The sequence below is a fragment of the Saccopteryx leptura genome, chromosome 5 (genome assembly GCF_036850995.1).
Source record: "Saccopteryx leptura isolate mSacLep1 chromosome 5, mSacLep1_pri_phased_curated, whole genome shotgun sequence".
Taxonomy (NCBI): domain Eukaryota; kingdom Metazoa; phylum Chordata; class Mammalia; order Chiroptera; family Emballonuridae; genus Saccopteryx; species Saccopteryx leptura.
In genome coordinates, this window is record NC_089507.1 from 220,359,609 (window position 1) to 220,376,889 (window position 17,281).

Consider the following 17,281-nt stretch of genomic DNA (forward strand, 5'->3'; position numbering starts at 1 on the left):
ACACACCCCAGCCGCTTCCTGCCCGGGAGGCGGGGCGGGTGGATGAGCTGCTCTGTCCTGGCAAAGCAGGGGCCAAGGGGCACAAGCTACACCTGCCAGGGCCCAGGAGCTCCCCTGCCTCCACCTCTCAGGAGAGCGGCTGTTCCCAACACCACACGCTCACGCGCACACACGCACACAGAGACTGACATCGTGCGCTCACACACGCGTGTGCACACACGCACACAGAGACTGACCTCGTGCGCTCACACACGCGTGTGCACACACGCACACAGAGACCGACCTCGTGCGCTCACACACGCGTGTGCACACACACACAGAGACCGACATCGTGCACTCACACACGCGTGTGCACATAGGCACACAGAGACCGACCTCGTGCACTCACACATGCGTGTGCACACACACACAGAGACCGACCTCGTGCACTCACACACGCGTGTGCACACACACACAGAGACCGACATCGTGCGCTCACACACGCGTGTGCACATAGGCACACAGAGACCGACCTCATGCACTCACACACGTGTGTGCACATAGGCACACGTGCACACTTGCCCAGCACAGCGTGAGTGGGATGGGGGGAAGGGAGAGACAACAGAGGCGTAAGAAACAAACACGACAGAGAGTCCGCCTGGGCCGAGAGGAAGGGCCCGGGGTGGCAGCGAGCGAGGCTGGCACCCTGCCCTCCCTCCACCGCCCTGCCCACTGCCCCGCCGCTGGCAGAAGCGTGCAAGCTCACCCCACGGCACCCATCTCCCCAGCTCGTGGCGGGCCAGCATTGGCCCAGGAGTACTGGCCCCAGGGCCGGGGGCGGCTCTTGCCTGGACTGCAGGTTTTTGATGCGAGACAGCATGTCCAGGTGGCCAGCCGAGTACTGTTCAATCACATCCATCACGTCGTACGGCCGCAAGCTCTCCTTGAACTTCCGCTTGGACACCAGGAACCTCATGACACTGGGGGTGGGGTGGGGGCCGTGAGCCCCAGGCAGAGACCAGCACAGGCCACCCTCTCAGCAGGACCAGTGCCAGAGCCCACCTGCCTGGGGCCCTCCCAGCGGCTCTGAGAGTGTACACTGGACAACTTGTCCCTATTACCTGGGCCACCCACCCACCAAGTGGACCGGCAACTCCTGGGCCCAGCTGTGCAGACAGACCCTCGTCCACCCGGATTCCTGTGTGGGGTCAGCTCCTGGCCGTCCACTGACAGCCCCGGGTGATGGGCAGGTGAACGCTGAGACGTGAGGAGCCGGGACTGAGGGGTGTCAGCCACAAGATGTACCCCAGAGCACATGCCCTCACACCAGCTCCCCAAAGCCCCGCATCCCCGGGACAGAGTGACCTTGCCTCTTTCTAGGCTCTGTGAGGGGGGCCCCTGGCCCCAGACACCCGGGGTCACTCACCACACAGCCCGGATGCTGACTTTGAGGCCCGGGGTCAGGTCCTCAGTCACAAACTCGCAGTTACAACTCTTGTTGTCATCCACAATGTCCTCCCCGGGGAGACTTGCTTCTGGATGGAAGGAGACACAGCCCGTGAGGGGACACAGGGGACGGGTCCTTTGGTGCATGGCGCAGGCTCATCAAGGGACCCCTCAGGCGACCCTGGGCGACCCCGTCCGGTCCACATGCTCTAGAACCCACCCTGTGCTCTCCCAGCTCCTCCGCCTCCCGCCCCCCGTGGCCTGCGGGGTACGACGTGAGGGCTCAAAGGGCATTCCTGTGGGGGGACAGAGGGAGGGACAGAGTGGGGTGCGTCCACGTCCAGCCACTCCAGAGCATCGTTCTGAGTGAGGAGGGACGAAGCTGACCTCTGTGCGTGACGGAGGAGCCCAGGGGGGGTTCCCTGGACACCAGACCCTGGAGCACAGACGCCGTGCGGTCCCCGTGCGGGTCCGGGACACATTCAGAGAGGGAGATGGGCTGGGTGGGGGTGCCCAGGGCTGGGGTGACTGCCCACGGGGCTCCTGGGGTGGGCTGCATGGAATGTTCTAGAACCAGTAGTGAGCGTGCTAACTGCCTCCGAGTTGCTCACTTTAACACGGCTCACGTTCCATCACGTGAATTTTACCTCAAAGAAGGAACAGATCAAGTGGGTGCTGGATCCACCCACGGGAGCGGCCAGACCCCACGAGGGTGACAGACCTCAGGACCCACCTTCCGAGTTCTGCCGAGACGCGGCGCCCTTGACCCGGAAGGCCTGCCGCGCGCGGTTACGGTCCCCGAAGCTCCAGCTCTTGGGCACCTTGCTCGGACTGTCCTCCAGGCTCTGGTCGGCGCTAGGCGACCGCCGGACGGGCTGGGCCTGCGGGGACCCCTTCCCCTTGGCGGCCACGCCTCGGGGGCTGGAGAAGACACGGTCTTTCAAACTGACCTTCTGACTGCTCCCCGGAGGACAGGCGGACAGACAACACAGAAAGACAGCGAGAGAAGTCACTCTGGACGGAACACTCAGCCCCATCCTCTGCTCTCAGCTGACTCCGGCCCCCGTGGATGGGAGACAGAGGCAGACCCGGCCCCAAAGGGACAGCCGTCCAGGGGCAGCTGCCCGGGCGGCCAGGGAGACGGCGGGCGGTCAGCCCCACGTCGGGGTCCTGACCTGGCTCCCGTGCTTGGCTTGGCTGGGGAATCGGCAGACTCTTAAGTGACTTTGTCTAACACCGAAAGGGGCCTGAGCCCCATCCGCACTGTCCGGCCAGGCCTCCCTCTCCAGGTGACACGCACGGCGGGACAGGTCCCACACGCCCAGCGGCAGCGGCTTCTCCCTGGGCACCCATGGGAGCCCTTGGCCACCCAGCAGGTCCTCTGTCTGCCCTCTACACCCTGTCGCTGCCCCGGGGTCAGCAGGGGGACAGTGTGCAGCTGACGCCTGGGCTCCTCTGCAGCCGCAGGGAGCAGGGTGAGGACAGGAGAACTAGATGCATTGTGGCGGTCGGTTCCTGTCTTCCTCCCCTCCGCCCAGGGACAGCCGGCTGCACACTCGACCCCAGGATGCAGTGGGAACTGACCCTCTGGCCCCTGGGGGATGGAGGGATGGGCCTGCTCCTCCGGCCACCTCAGCTGTAACAGCCCTGCTGTCCTGAGCCCTGGCCCGAGGCCACAGGGAGGGGGGTACCATAGCCATCCAGCCACAGCCCCGTGGGGGGTCCTCGGGCCTCCCTGTCCACGTCCCTTCGTAACCATGGGGGGCCCTCTGGGAAGCCACCACACCTGCTAAGCCCTCATACATCGCCAACCCCACCCTGGCTGCCCGGGGTCAGTCACCTCCGTCAGTCCTAGCTGGAACCCACAGCCTGGACACACTCATCAGGTAGTGCAGAAATGACCAGCCACAGAGAGGAGGCCGGTGCCCCTCCCACTCTGCACCCCACACAGTCTCTGCTGGTTGAGAGATCTCTGCAGGATGGAGAGACAAGCCCCTTGGACAGATGGCCCCAAGGTGTGAAACCGCTGGATTAGACAGTCCCTTAGAGCCCTTGGGCATCCTGTGTCCTGTGAGCACAGGTCCAGGACTTCAGCTTGTTCAGGACACTGGCCCCGAGCTTGTAACCCCCAAACAAGGGCAAGGCTTCAACGGGCAGGGGGAGACTGAGGGGTACCAGCCCCAGGTGTCATGGGGCCTCTGTATAGATGACCTCTTCTATGGTCCCCTCCCAACAAAGACCACCAGCTGATCCAGGGACACCAAGAAAAGTAATGGTCCTACCCAGCCAGGAGAGCTGGGCACCCCCCTGTGGGACCTGCCGCCCCACGCCACCCCAGGGTCCACGGAAACTTGGCCCCATGAGGACGGAGCCACAGGAAGCAGCCTTCCCTGGTCCAGCCTAACCCCGCAGTCCACCCACTTAGACTCTGTGGAAGATGTCGCAGGGTGGACACCAAGAAGGACCTCCCTAGTCATTGAGGCTCAGTGCCCGTAGGCCCTCGCCACCCCCCACCCCAGACCTGCCCCAGCTCCAGATACGCAAACACTGGTGGGGGTGGGTGAGAGCCCTCCCTCACCTCACAAGCCAAGGACAGAAAGAGGCCAAGGCCTGGGAGGGGCTCTGACCAGACGGCCCCTGGTGGGACGGGTGGTTTCGAGGCTTCTGCCCTTTGGTGTTTACATAGGGTTGGGAGCTCACTCAAGAGGGTCTGGAGGAGAAAGCTGACGTCCAGCTCCCCTCCCTGCCTGGCCCCCGACCTGGGGAACATTCTAAACACATGGGGCCAGCCACAGACCGGGATGAGGCAAGCAGGCGGGACCCCAGCTGAGCTCAGGCACCTCCCAGTCTGCACAGCGGGCCAGCTCAGCGGGGAGGGAGCCGGCATCCACGGAGAGCTGCCCAGTGGCCGCGGCTGGACCACGGATGCCCAGGGAGAGCGGGGAGGGGGAAGGGACATTCGTGAGACTTGTGCACAGCGGGACCGAACTTGGTCTAGGCTCCTGGCCCTCTGACCACACAGCCCCTGACTCGAAGGAGCAGCCCGTGGCCAGAAGCAGCATGGACACAGCTCTGGGGAAGCAGGACAGCCTCTGCCCGGCCCAGATCTCCCCTCCTGAGGCTGCAAGTGTCCCCCACAGCACCCTACGTCCATGAACACACAGGCCACATGGACGAGTGGGAGCCCCTCTTGAGGCAGAGAAGGGTCTGGAACATGCACAGATGCAGAGGTGCAAGCATGTGGCCGCCCAGGGCCCTGAGCCTGCTGCACGGCCCCTCCGGATGCCCGCCGCTGAGCACCGACCACATACATGCACAGGACAACAGGTGAGCAGCTGCCCACACCTTGCAGGGCTATTCTGGTCAGGGCGGGGGGCGGGCAGGAGAGAGATGAGGGCGGCAGGGGGGGCGGGGAGCAAGCAGGAAGACAGACACTTCCACACCCGCCAGCTGACAGTGGGCAGGGGAGCAGAATGGTGCAGTCAAGGACCCCACGGTGCCAAGGGTGGGCGCTTCTCCACTGGCCCGTTTCCAGCCTGCCCTAAACCAGGCCGCACGTGGGAAGGGGAGCCGTGGACCTGTGTGGCCTTCTGGTCTGTCTGGTGTGTCAGGACCGCGGGGAGCTGGGCACACACGCAGAACGGAGCTGCCCCGGCAGGCAGTGAGGCGGCAGTTCGGGGGGAACCGTCCTCAGGTGCCTAGTAGAGGTGCTAGGTAGAACGCAGAGAAAGCCTCCCAGAGCCGTCAGGACCCGGGGGCGGGGGGACTGGCGCCCCTTCTGGGTTGCACAGCCCCTGGCCGGCGCCCTCCTGCTTGGAGCGGAGCTCCTTCGGCTTGGGGAGAAAGAGTTGGAATCAGAGAGCGCCTAGCACCGCCCCGCGCATGGGCCGTGGGGCCGTGGGCTGAGCTGCCAATCAGAATTGAGGGCTGGGGGGCCGGGGACGGCCTCTCCACGGCTCATCTAGAACCTCTAATAGGCAGAGGGTGTTGGAGGCGGGAGAGCCGTGCAGCAATGGTCGTCCGTGCCACGCGTCCGCGGTACCTAGAGTGTCCCGGACAGCATCCACACAGGCCCTCTCTGCACGGTCTGCCTTGACTGGAAATGAGGAGAGCACAGTTAGTCCCTGCGCGGGGGCCTGGGCCGGGCGTACGGGGCGCAGAGCGCAGGTAACCGGAGGCACCGCGGCGCCCCTCTGGGGGCAGCGCGGGGCGTGGGGTCCACCAGCCACAGAGCTTGCATTGGGCAAGGACCGTTAAAGAGTTGCCCGCACTGTCTTCTGCCGGCCTGGGAAAGAAAATAGTCCCTTATTTTTGGAGAGAAAAAAAAATTTTTTTCTCCGCTTTTTTTTTTGTTGTTGTTGTTATTTTTTTCTTCCAAAAATACCTTTTCCTTCCAGAGTCAGAGCTTGGGGCCATGTCTTTTAAAAAGCTGTATTATTTTTTGCTATATTCATGCGAACAAAAAAATAATACATAGGCTAAGACTTTTTTGCAAAAGGCTTACTCTAGATAGACAGAGTTCCGGAAAGCACACTTTTGGGGGCAGGGGGTGTGTGTGGGGGGGTGGGGACGTGCAGTTTGGTTTCACAAACCAATTGGTGAGGTTTCACTGAGCCCAGCCAGCCGCCCGGGTCAGAGGTGGGCCTGCCCGGGGCGGGGCTGGGGTGCAGTCTGCAAGAAACATTCCTCCAACGCTCAGCACCCCCAGGGCCTCCCAACAAGCCTGGGATTCACCTCTACACCAGAACACGCAAATTTTTAAGCAAAAATGAAAGCAACAAACAAGAACTACAAGAAACCCGTCCGTGTTCCTGGGGTCTCTCCTTCTCCCTCCCCCTTTGAAGCGGGTGCCCCCTGAGACAGCAGTCCTCCAACTGTGCACCTGAGGAACCCAGGCGCACCTGTGTGGTCTCAGCTCCAGGAAGGAGGGCCCCACATCCACACGTTCACTGAAACACTGGTGCACCTGCTGGTGTGTAGCTGCCTCTCTCCGCTCACACACCCAGGACATACCTAGCTGCTACCTCTGGCGAGCCAGTGAGTCCAGGGTTCCCGGAGCCCGGCGCTGGAGGGACCCTGTGCGTCCCACCAGCTTCCTCCCTGTGGGACCTGCCCTGTCACTTGTATGAAGAACGGGACTTGCTGGGTGGCTTGACCCTGGTGGGAGGCAGCTGGGGCCCAGCAAGTGATCTCCCATGGAGCAAACCCCTCCAGTGATTTGGTATTCCCAGGACCCAGACCCCCACCCGGCAGCTCTGACTGCTCACAGAAGCCCCTCAAATTTGGGGCATATTTTCTCTCCCAGGGTGCCCCCCATGTCAGCCACAGGTCCCTCAGAGCCGCCGGACAGCTGGAGGCGAGGACCCTCAGCCAGCTCCTCCCAGGTATCCAAGCCTGCACTTGCAGCCCCCCACTGCCGGGCTGTGCCCTGGAGAAAGAAGAGGGCGGTGGGGGTGGGCTCTGCTTCCAGCTCCTGCAAACAGTTCAGGCTGCACACCCAGCTCGTCACCTGCCCGGGAAGCGCTTCCCAGGGCCCCCTGGGCCCCCACACCGCGCTGGCAACGGCGTCCGCTGCTATCTTGATGGAGTGACCGCCCCTGACACAGGAGCAGCTCGCTAACTGCTTCGTTTCAGTGAGACGCCCCTATGTGGGGCGTCACAGCCTCAGACCCCACGGAGCCGGGGAAGGTGGGCTGCCATTGCCCCCCCACCCGAGGATTCCCAACTCCAGCCCGGCCTCGCTGGGCTACGGACCGCCACTGGGGTCTTCTGCCCACGTCAGCCGACCAGAGCGCACCCCCAGTCTGAGAGCCGCAGCCTCACGCCCAGGGCGCCCGGGCCCACGAGGGTGGAAGACGCAGCACAGACACTCACCACAACTAGACTGGACAGACATGCCCGTGACAGGGGGGGGGGGACCCACATGGACAAGGGGCAAAGCAGCTAGGGGCAGGGGTCTCCTCCAGGGGCAGGGCAGGGGCAGTGGGCAGTCAGAAAGGGAAAGGGTCAGAGGGTGGGTCAGGGACACACCCAGAGCAGCACAGCCCGAGACCCCTGGCCACCCCAGCCCCCAGCTCCGACCTCAGTGCCAACGGCTTTGGTCAGACACCCCCACAGCCATGGTGCGTGCCCGCCACGAGCCAGGCCCCAGAGGGGGTCTCACAGGAACGGAGTGAGGGTCCCTGCATTCATCCCCGTCCAACTGCACTTTATGGCACAGGATCACCTGCCGGGCAGCCTGGGAACACCCACCTCCTCGTGGGGACAAGGAGAAGAACGATGCCTCACAGGCCTGCCATGGTGCTGAAGAGGGAAGTTCGTGGCTGCCCCAGGGAGGGGGTAGGAACGCCGCCCTCCCTTACCTGGCTGACAGGTGTGCCTCCCGGGAGAGGCAGGCCCTGGGTTCCCAGGAGGAGTCTGGGCCAGGCTGGCCCTGGGGAGGAGCCGCTGGGTCGTGGGCAGGCAGGGACACAGGACACAGGGGGAGGCGACGGAGGACCGGTGCGGGGGAGCAGCGAGCAAACCACAGAGCCCGGGGGAGGCTCCCGTGTCCTCACCTTGAGTCCTGTTTTCTGGGTCAGCACCTCGTCCCCAGAGACAGAGCGAGCGCACACCAAAGGGCCCAAGAAGGGCAGTGACATGATTAAAGGCACTTGGGGTAGGGGGGCGAGATTTCCAGTGTGGGGGGAGGGGAGGGCAGGGAGGAGAGAGAGAGAGAGAGAGGCTGAGACCACAGTCGCTGGGAGGGGAGAAAAGCTGGGGCCGTGAGCACACGAAGCCACCTCCGGCCAGCCACAGGGGCCTCGGACGGACGGATGGACAGATGGACGGGCAGGCAGGTGAGGCACAGAGATTGCCCACCCACAGATGCCCAGCAGGGCAGAGCCCGGCCCCCGCCTCCCCCGGGACTAAATCAACTCCGGACCAGCCTGTGCATCTCCTCAGCATCTCCTCTTTGAGGGGTCCCCTCACTGCTCATACTCGGGTCAGTTCAGGGCAAAGCGCTGCCCATCTCGTCGTCAGTTCTGGGCACCAGCCACCATTCCCTTCTTGGGGACCTCGGAGGACTGTGCCCTCCTCTCATGCTGGGAGAGGGTGGACTCACCCCAACTCCCTCCCCCCACCCCTAGCAGCCAGCTGAGCGGCCAGCGGTCCAGCAGGGCACCAACGCCAGGGCGGGAGCGTAGTGCCTCTGGTCTCTAGGGGACGAGCCTCTCTCTATAGCGTGTGGACAGGGTGCTGGGGGGCCCCAGAGCTCAGAGAACTCAGCACAGGGACCCCCAGGCAGGCTGGAGTGCATCAGACGTGAAGTTGTGACATGACCTGCATTTTCTTAACGACACCAAGAAGAGAGTGGGCAGCCACCACCCCCTCTTGGGATCTCTAACCGGCCTGCTGCAAATAGAAGGGTGACCACGCAGGGCCCCCCAAAAGACAGAAAACCCTGTGCTAAAAAGGAACCTTTCCACTTCTCTGTGAAACCTTCAATGAACCAGGGTCTGCCCCCTCCACCGGGGCAGTGAAACCTTCAATAAACCAGGGTCTGCCCCCTCCACAGGGGCAGTGAAGGCCCCTCCTCAGAGCGGCCCTCCTCCCGCATCTGACCCTGACTCCCAGGCACTGACCCTGCGGGGACTGACCCTGACCCCCAGGCACTGACCCTGCGGGGACTGACCCTGACCCCCAGGCACTGACCCTGCGGGGACTGACCCTGCGGGGACTGACCCTGACCCCCAGGCACTGACCCTGCGGGGACTGACCCTGACCCCCAGGCACTGACCCTGCGGGGACTGACCCTGACCCCCAGGCACTGACCCTGCGGGGACTGACCCTGACCCCCAGGCACTGGCCCTGCGGGGACTGACCCTGACCCCCAGGCACTGACCCTGCGGGGACTGACCCTGACCCCCAGGCACTGACCCTGCGGGGACTGACCCTGCGGGGACTGACCCTGACCCCCAGGCACTGACCCTGCGGGGACTGACCCTGACCCCCAGGCACTGACCCTGCGGGGACTGACCCTGACCCCCAGGCACTGACCCTGCAGGGACTGACCCTGACCCCCAGGCACTGACCCTGCGGGGACTGACCCTGACCCCCAGGCACTGACCCTGCGGGGACTGACCCTGACCCCCAGGCACTGACCCTGCGGGGACTGACCCTGACCCCCAGGCACTGGCCCTGCGGGGACTGACCCTGACCCCCAGGCACTGACCCTGACCCCCAGGCACTGGCCCTGCGGGGACTGACCCTGACCTCCAGGCACTGACCCTGCGGGGACTGACCCTGACCCCCAGGCACTGACCCTGCGGGGACTGACCCTGACCCCCAGGCACTGGCCCTGCGGGGACTGACCCTGACCTCCAGGCACTGACCCTGCGGGGACTGACCCTGACCCCCAGGCACTGACCCTGCGGGGACTGACCCTGACCTCCAGGCACTGACCCTGCGGGGACTGACCCTGACCCCCAGGCACTGGCCCTGCGGGGACTGACCCTGACCCCCAGGCACTGGCCCTGCGGGGACTGACCCTGACCCCCAGGCACTGGCCCTGCGGGGACTGACCCTGACCCCCAGGCACTGGCCCTGCGGGGACTGACCCTGACCCCCAGGCACTGGCCCTGCGGGGACTGACCCTGACCCCCAGGCACTGGCCCTGCGGGGACTTCTCATCCGGGCTGGCTTCCCTCGCAGGAATCCCTCCCTCCTGCATCCCAGTCCGATGCTCTGTCCACTGCGCCACCGCCTGGTCAGGCTCAAGGAATCCCCACGACAGGAGCCCAGGCCCTGCGCTCACAGGGAACGCAGGATTTAGGGTGTCCTCATCACCCCCAGGCGATCGCAGTGAGGGGTCCAGACACACCCTCAACCGGAAGCCCCTCGGGACACACAGGTGCAGACACAGGACGTGGGCGGGCACTGACCTGGGGGACGGCTCCGGCTGCTGCTCCTTCCTTCAAACAGAAGCAATGAGACTGTCAGGACTGGCCCTGCCAGGCACACCCTACCCAGGGCCCAGCAGGTCTCCGTTGGTGCCCACCCCATCTCAGCTCTGCTCCCGGCCCTGCCCTGCTTACACCCACAGCCCACGACCCTGTACCCCCGAGAAAGCAGGTCCCGGAGGAAAGAGGGAATCCAGCCTTTCACTTCTCTCCTGGACGCCTGGTCTCCGTGCCTGCTTCCGCCAAGAGGGTGGACCCACCCGTCTCGGAATCTCCCCCATGGAAGCTGTCCCGCCCTGTCTGCGGCCCTCTCCTCAAAGCACACGTCCCCCCAGTGGGCCTCGCAATGGACGGTCCTTGGCAGCCTGGACAGCCGGCACCCCGCCCCCCGCGTCTGGAAGGCTGGGTCTCTTTGCTCAGCCGTCCCTCCCACATCTCTCCATCAGCCGCGGGAGAAACCAGGCCGCCCGCCCACGCCCTGCTGGACACCTCCGCCGAACGTCCCAGCGCCTCCGTGCAGGCCCTGCTGCCCACCCAGCCCTGCACACGACTCGGCTGCCTGCGACAGACCGCCGAGACCTCGCCTGGGGCTCCTGGACATCCATCGCCCCAGCGACGGGCTGGAGCAGTCGCCTCTCCTGCCCCCGTTCCCAGCAGCCGCTTCTTGCGCCCTCACGGTCTGCACCGTTCTCCAAACACCGCCCTCCACCCGTCACGCCCTCTTCAGGCCACTTCTGCACGTGCTGACTCAGAAGTCAGAGCTCCCTCCGAGGCTGCTGGGGACGGTCTTTCCTGCCCTCCCTTGCTCCTGGTGGACCCAGGCGTCCCTGGACGTGGTGGACGCTTCACCCCGTCTCTGCTGTCTCTTGGGGGGACACACTTCATGGACTTCGGGCACTGATCCAGAGCAGTCTCTCTCCCAGATCCTTCCCTTAATCACATCCGCAAAGGCTCCTCCCAAATAAGGTTGCACCCACGCATTCTGGGGCACAGACACGTCTTCTGGGCGGTGGGGGCCACAGGTGCTCTGCCCCACTCAGAGATCTCGGCACGGACACCTGGGGTGCCACCCTCCTCTCCACTCCACACTCTTATCTGTGCCAAGCACTCGGATATCATCAGGTCCCCACGGCCAGTCTGCACCGGGGGTCTGACCCCTGCCGAGTTCCCGTGGGCGGCAGGACCCCTCAGGAGGACAACATGCCTGGCCCACCCGGCCAGGAGCCCCTCCACTGACCTGAACGTGAGTCCGGATTTACTTTTGAGATTCCGAAGCAGCTCCAGCTGGTTGAGCGGTGGGATCAGCCTGGGGGTGGAGAGGCCAGTGAGTTCTCCCACCCACCCGAGCCCGAGGACACCTCATCCGGCTCCCGCCAGCGGCCACTGCACACACAGACCCCGGAGATCTGGGGTGTGGTTGGTCACCGGCAGAAAGAGGAGAAGTCCGTGGCAGGGGACCGTCTGCGCTCTCTGGCTGCACCTCTCCTGGGGCCTTGGCCCTGGACACGGTGACCAGCATGCACAGCAGAGGGGCGAGAGTGGAACCCAGGTCGTTATCCAGGGACACCCCGGCCCCTGACCGTGTGGAAGGGGTCAAGCAGGGCACCGGAGCAGAGGCCGGGGGCTTCTACCCTCCTGTTCCCTGAGGGGGCACAGTTATGGACACAGTCCCCAACATATTTAGGGTCCCAGACCCCCCGCCCCACCCTACAGTGCCGGGGCAAGGTCAGGCCACGGAGAAGCTTTGCTGGGCTGTAAAGAAGTTGCCTAGATGGGGCGGAGCCCTGGGACCTTGGACAGCAGGCCTGACTCCGCTCCAAACCCCCCTCTCTCCAGACCCAGTCACACCCCCCCAGGACAGCCTCACACCCAGCCCCCCACCTGCTGACCCAGGGGCAGATCCAGGCCAAACTGCCTAGTGGCCGAGAGTAGAACCAAGGTCGTGCCCTCACACCAGAGCAGGAGGTCTGCAGACCAAGGAGCTTCCTGGGGAGGCCCCAGGCTCCCCTCTTCCAATCACAGGACCGAGCAAGGGCCTCCCCTGGGACTCACGTCCCCTCCCACCCCACTCGGCTCCTCGCCACTTCCTGCCCTCACACTCCCACCTTGTTTTGAGGAGGAAACACCCCTCACCCTGCATGATCCCAGCCCCCACTTGGTGTGACACCCACTCGGCCCTCGCCCTGCTGAGTTAGTCCCAAGCACTCCCTAAAATCACACTACAATCCCCCCCCAGCTCCAACCCTCCCCACAGCCTCCACCCTTCTTGATTGGGGACCTCTGACCCATCCAGGACTCCGCGGTGACCTCACTCGGAGCCCAGCCACACGGGCCTCACTCTGGTCCCTCCGCACCTTCTCCTCCTGGGCCTGGGTGTCCCCTCCCACGGTTCAGCCCTGAGCCTTCTGGAGTCCTCCTGTCCCTCTGCCTCCAGGCCAGTCTGAAGCCCACCTCGCCTGATCATCTGCCACCCTCAGGGTGACAGGATCCTGTCGTTCTCACCCTCAAATACTCAGTGGCTCCCAGTTGCCTTGACTCCAAAATACAGACGGAGGACTCCACTGCACACATGACCCTGACTGTTGGCCCCATCGTGTCTGGCTTTGCTCTTGGCCCCTCCACACTCCTCCACTGTCCAGTCACGTCCCTCCCTCCCCCCCAGAGCCCAACCACTCACTGACCCGTCTACAGCCCCAGCACAGCCAAGCCGGGTCAGTGGTGCTCTGGACACACCGGGGAAGGGGTAATCCTGTGAGCTCTCTCTCCCTCCCCCATCCCTAGGACCGTCCCTTGTGCTCATGGGTCCAGAGTAGACAGGAAGCCTGGGCAGTCAGGTCACTCATGCTATGGGTGCAACAGAGCCTCCAGGACTGGGCATGGGAGCAGAGACCGCGGGATTGTCCGTCCCCCCCCGGGTCCACGGTTAGGAACACGCAGATGGGACGTCATGCCCTGGACACACAGCAGCAGGGACAGAACACGGGCGGGAAGAGCCGTGGGCAGGAATATGCAGGTACCACAAGCAGGGCCAGACCCCACAGTGGGACACACTCAGCCCCGTCCCCGCCGAGGGCAGCCGGTCGTGGAGGACAAGGGTGCGGTGTGCCGACAGGGTTGGAGACACACGTCAGGGTGTACCCCCTAGGACAGAGCAGCAGCTGATCTGGGGGTCAGCCGGCCCGAGGACAGCTCTAGCCACCCAGGTCCAGCGGCAGGGGGAAGGGCACCTCTGCAGACCCTGAGGGCTCTGGCCTGGACGGAGAAAGTGAACCGGGGAACCTCCAAGGGCTAGGAACCTGTCAGGGCCTGAAGCAAGGTCTCCCCAACTGCCCAGGCTGCCCAGAGCTGCAGGAGCTCCAGGTCTGCTGAGGGAGAGCGTTGCTCCCATCACCACCTTCTCCTCCGAGTGAGGCCTCGGGGTCAGCAGTGGAGGCAGGGGGGTGGGGGAGATGCCCATGGGGGCTCAGGGCCTGCCCCCCATGGAGCCTGGCCCTGCATTGCCCAGAACCCTCTTCCTCTCTAGGAGTGACGGGGGTTAACTCTCTAACACAGTTCCAGGCAAGGCGCCACCAAAGATGTGACCCCCCACAGTGGCAGGATGGCACTTCTGCCCAGGCCCCCAGCTCTGTCCACATGGGGAAGGGCAGGGCAGCGCAGGGAACCCCTGCATGGTCCCCACCCGCCCAGCAGGGATGGAAGGAGAGCCACATGGGGTGAAGTTTCCTATAGCAGCTCACTGCCCCCCGCACTGTGGGCAAATGACCGTCTCCTCCCAGCAACCCACCCTGTGTTGATCAGGGTTGGCAGGGAGAGACTGTGACCCCCCCCCCATTCCCAGGGCCTGTGTCTACCTCTAGCTACAGCAAAAAGACAGGGGCATCAAGTCCACAGGGGGGTCTCACACAGGCCCAGAGGCGAGCTTCCCCAGCAGAAGCCCCAGGAGCAGGGCCAGCTGGAATGGATGTCCCCAAGCTGGGAAGCCCCTGAGCTGGGATGTCCCCGAGCTAGGACGTGGGAGCCCTCAGTCTCCCCATCTCTGTGCTGGGCATAAGGGGGGCCCATGGGGTGGGGTGGGGTGGAGGCACCAGGGAGGGACCCAGCCCGAGACAAGGCAGGAAGCAGGACAAGGAACAGAAGATGACCAGGGACAGACAGATCCAGCACAAGAAAGCGGCTGAGGAAGGCAGGGCACAGTAGAGAAGGAACCAGGGAAGGTAAGGAAGGAGCACTCCAGGCAGGGGACACAGAGTGACAAGGGCAATGCCCAGCCACTTGAGGCAGGGAGATCCACAGGCTTGGGGAGGGGTGCAGGGTGCTTGGCAGAGTGGCCACTGGCTCTGCCCACCAGGGTGGCCCCGTGACAGTTCCACACAGAGGACAGACCACACCACACGCTTTCTGTCCCATGCATTTCCTACCTGGAGGCCCCGTAGGTTTGAGCTTGCGAGCTTTCAAGTGTTTTCACACATACACAAGGGGGAAAGACAGAAATTTAAAAAAAAAAAAGAACGGGATAAGAAAAAGAAAATGAAAAGAAAAAAATAGTCGAGGGGAGCAGGGGAAACAACAGAACAGAGAAAATTAGCGCGAGGTCACCCTGCCGCAGTGGGGGCGGGGCACAGTGCACGGACAGCGGAGTGTTCCAGGTGGACACGGGAAGGGGGGAGGGGAATGGCGTCTTCTCCCCAGGTGACAAATCCCCACGGAGGCTGGTAGCAGGTGGGGATAGCTCTGGCCTGCCAGACCATCCCTGACTTCAGGACCCTCAGGAGGACCCTGTCCTGCCCCCCTGGGTGAAGGCTCCCTGGTGGAAACCCTGGAGCAGGCAAAGGGCCTCCGCGGCCTGAGAAGCCCAAGGGCTCAGCTTCACCCCGCAGGGCGGAGGGCAGGGTGGTACCCACCCACCCGAGGGCATCAGGCCCATGTGAACACTGGGAGGACCCCAGCCCCTGTCACCTCAGACCTCCATCTAAGCAAAAGCTGGACACAGACAGATCCTGGGGTGGCCACTCTCGTCCCGGCCGGCAGCTGCTCTTGTCTGGAAAGCCTTTTGCCTGCTGAGCATGAGGCCCCACAACCCACCTTTTCTCACCCACCCGAGGGCACCTTGGGACCCCAAGGCAGGTGGGTTTCCTGATCCTAAAGCTTCTCTGTGGTCCTGTGTGGTCACCCTCCTTCCCCCATGCAGAGACCCTGGTCCTTTAAAGTTTGGGGCTGCCCCAAGGGTCATTGTGCCTAGGACAGGTGCCCGAGCTCTCGGGGATCCTTCTCTGCAGTGCCCTCCACACCCACACCGTGCACGTGACCGGGAGCCTGGGGGGGAGGGGATGGAGGCGAAAACAAGTCGCAAGCGATGAAAAATAAAGCAAAATCAACAGCGAAATAAACCACACACAGGACTCCGTTTTGAAAAGTACATACATTTTAAAGAAAAGAATAAACAAAAATCGATCAAAATAATGAACAACCAAAAAATGGGGATTCAGAAAAGACGGGAAACGAAAAGCCACCGAGGTGTAGTGGTGTGGGGCGGAGCAGTGTGAGGTGGGCGGAGCAGAGCAGGGTGGGCGGAGCTGGCAGGGTAGGCGGAGCAGGGCGGGGTGGGCAGAGCAGGGTGGGGTGGGCGGAGCTGGCAGGGTGGGTGGAGCAGGAGGGGTGGGCGGAGCTGGCAGGGTAGGCGGAGCAGGGCGGAGCTGGAAGGGTGGGCGGGGCAAGTCGGGGTGGGTGGAACAGGGCAGGGTGGGTGGAGCTGGCAGGGTGGGCGGAGCAGGCAGGGTAGGCGGAGCTGGTGGGAACAGTGTGAGGGGGGCGGGCAAGGCAGAGTGGGTAGAACAGGGCGGGGTGGGTGGAGCAGGGTGGGCGGGGCAAGTCGGGGTGGGTGGAACAGGGTGGGCGGAGCTGGCAGGGTGGGCGGAGCAGGGTGGGGTGGGCGGAGCTGGCAGAGTGGGCGGAGAGAGGGAGTGGGCGGGGCAAGTCACGGTGGGCGGGCAGTACCTGTACATGGGCACGGTGACCGTGCGTTCGTAGTACTGCCACGTCGAATGCAGGTCGGTGCGCGACAGGTTGGTGGCGTAGAACCGCCAGGCAGACTACAGGGGAGACAGGAGCAAGTAGGTCAACGGCCCTGCTTGGGTTACAGCGACCACATGGGGCCCTCCCACCTCTCGTAGGGCCCCCAGGCACCTACCTGTCCCCTGCCCCTCTTTTAGACGGGACTTCATGCCTGCCTATCTCAGCTGGTGGGGTGTGGCCGCGGGGCAGGTGGACCGCACCAGTGAGCAGTCTGTTCCTTTGTGGGTCAGTATCACCTGACACCTGGCAGTTATACCCTGGCACCTCGTGGTCACCTCCTGCCTTCCTAGTCCTGAGGAGACGTAGGTGGCCTACGCAACCTCAGGAGCTGGGGGACAGGAGACACGGGCCTCCACCCTCCCAGCATGGCGACCCACACACAGTGTGTGTGTGAGGAGCAAACTGAGCAAACCACAGGGTCCCGGACTGCTGATTAGACTGATGCCAGACCATCCCTGACTTCAGGACCCTCAGGAGGACCCTGTCTTCAACCCAGCCCGGTCTCTGTCCCCTACTGTCGTGTGTTAGAATAACACAAAACCCCCCATTCTAACCACGTGTAAAGTCTACAGTCCAGTGGCACTCGGTACACTCACGGTGTGGTGTGACCCTCACCGCCCTCTGGCTGCACATTCTCATCACCTCAGAATGAATCATCCCACTCTCCTTAGCAGTCACCCCCCCCACACACACACACACACACACCCAGGCCTGGCAAGCACCACTCTGCACAGTCCCCAAGGGTCTCCTACCAACAGAACCACAGAACCCACAGCCTCTGGGGCTGGCTTCTTGCACAGAACGTGTTTCCAAGGCCCACCCACCCCTGTGCTTCATTCCTG

At 63.9% G+C, this 17,281-nt stretch overlaps 1 protein-coding gene across 8 annotated transcripts in view; it reads right to left on the reverse strand.

Annotated features, from left to right (window-relative positions):
• The window catches only part of KCNQ2 (potassium voltage-gated channel subfamily Q member 2), a 41,910-nt gene that overhangs the window by 6,546 nt on the left and 18,083 nt on the right, over positions 1-17,281 (reverse strand). For 2 of the 8 annotated variants that reach the window (XM_066384400.1, XM_066384398.1), the window contains exons 8-15: positions 16,362-16,456; positions 14,786-14,815; positions 11,605-11,673; positions 10,350-10,379; positions 5,468-5,521; positions 2,159-2,382; positions 1,406-1,514; positions 828-959 (exon numbers count right to left, since the gene is read on the reverse strand). In XM_066384400.1, the coding sequence (XP_066240497.1) occupies positions 828-959; positions 1,406-1,514; positions 2,159-2,382; positions 5,468-5,521; positions 10,350-10,379; positions 11,605-11,673; positions 14,786-14,815; positions 16,362-16,456 (743 nt within the window). Of the gene's footprint in view, positions 1-827; positions 960-1,405; positions 1,515-2,158; positions 2,383-5,467; positions 5,522-7,982; positions 8,078-10,349; positions 10,380-11,604; positions 11,674-14,785; positions 14,816-16,361; positions 16,457-17,281 lie in introns of those variants that run through there. The other 6 variants (XM_066384393.1, XM_066384399.1, XM_066384396.1 and 3 more) reach the window with 5 other exon arrangements.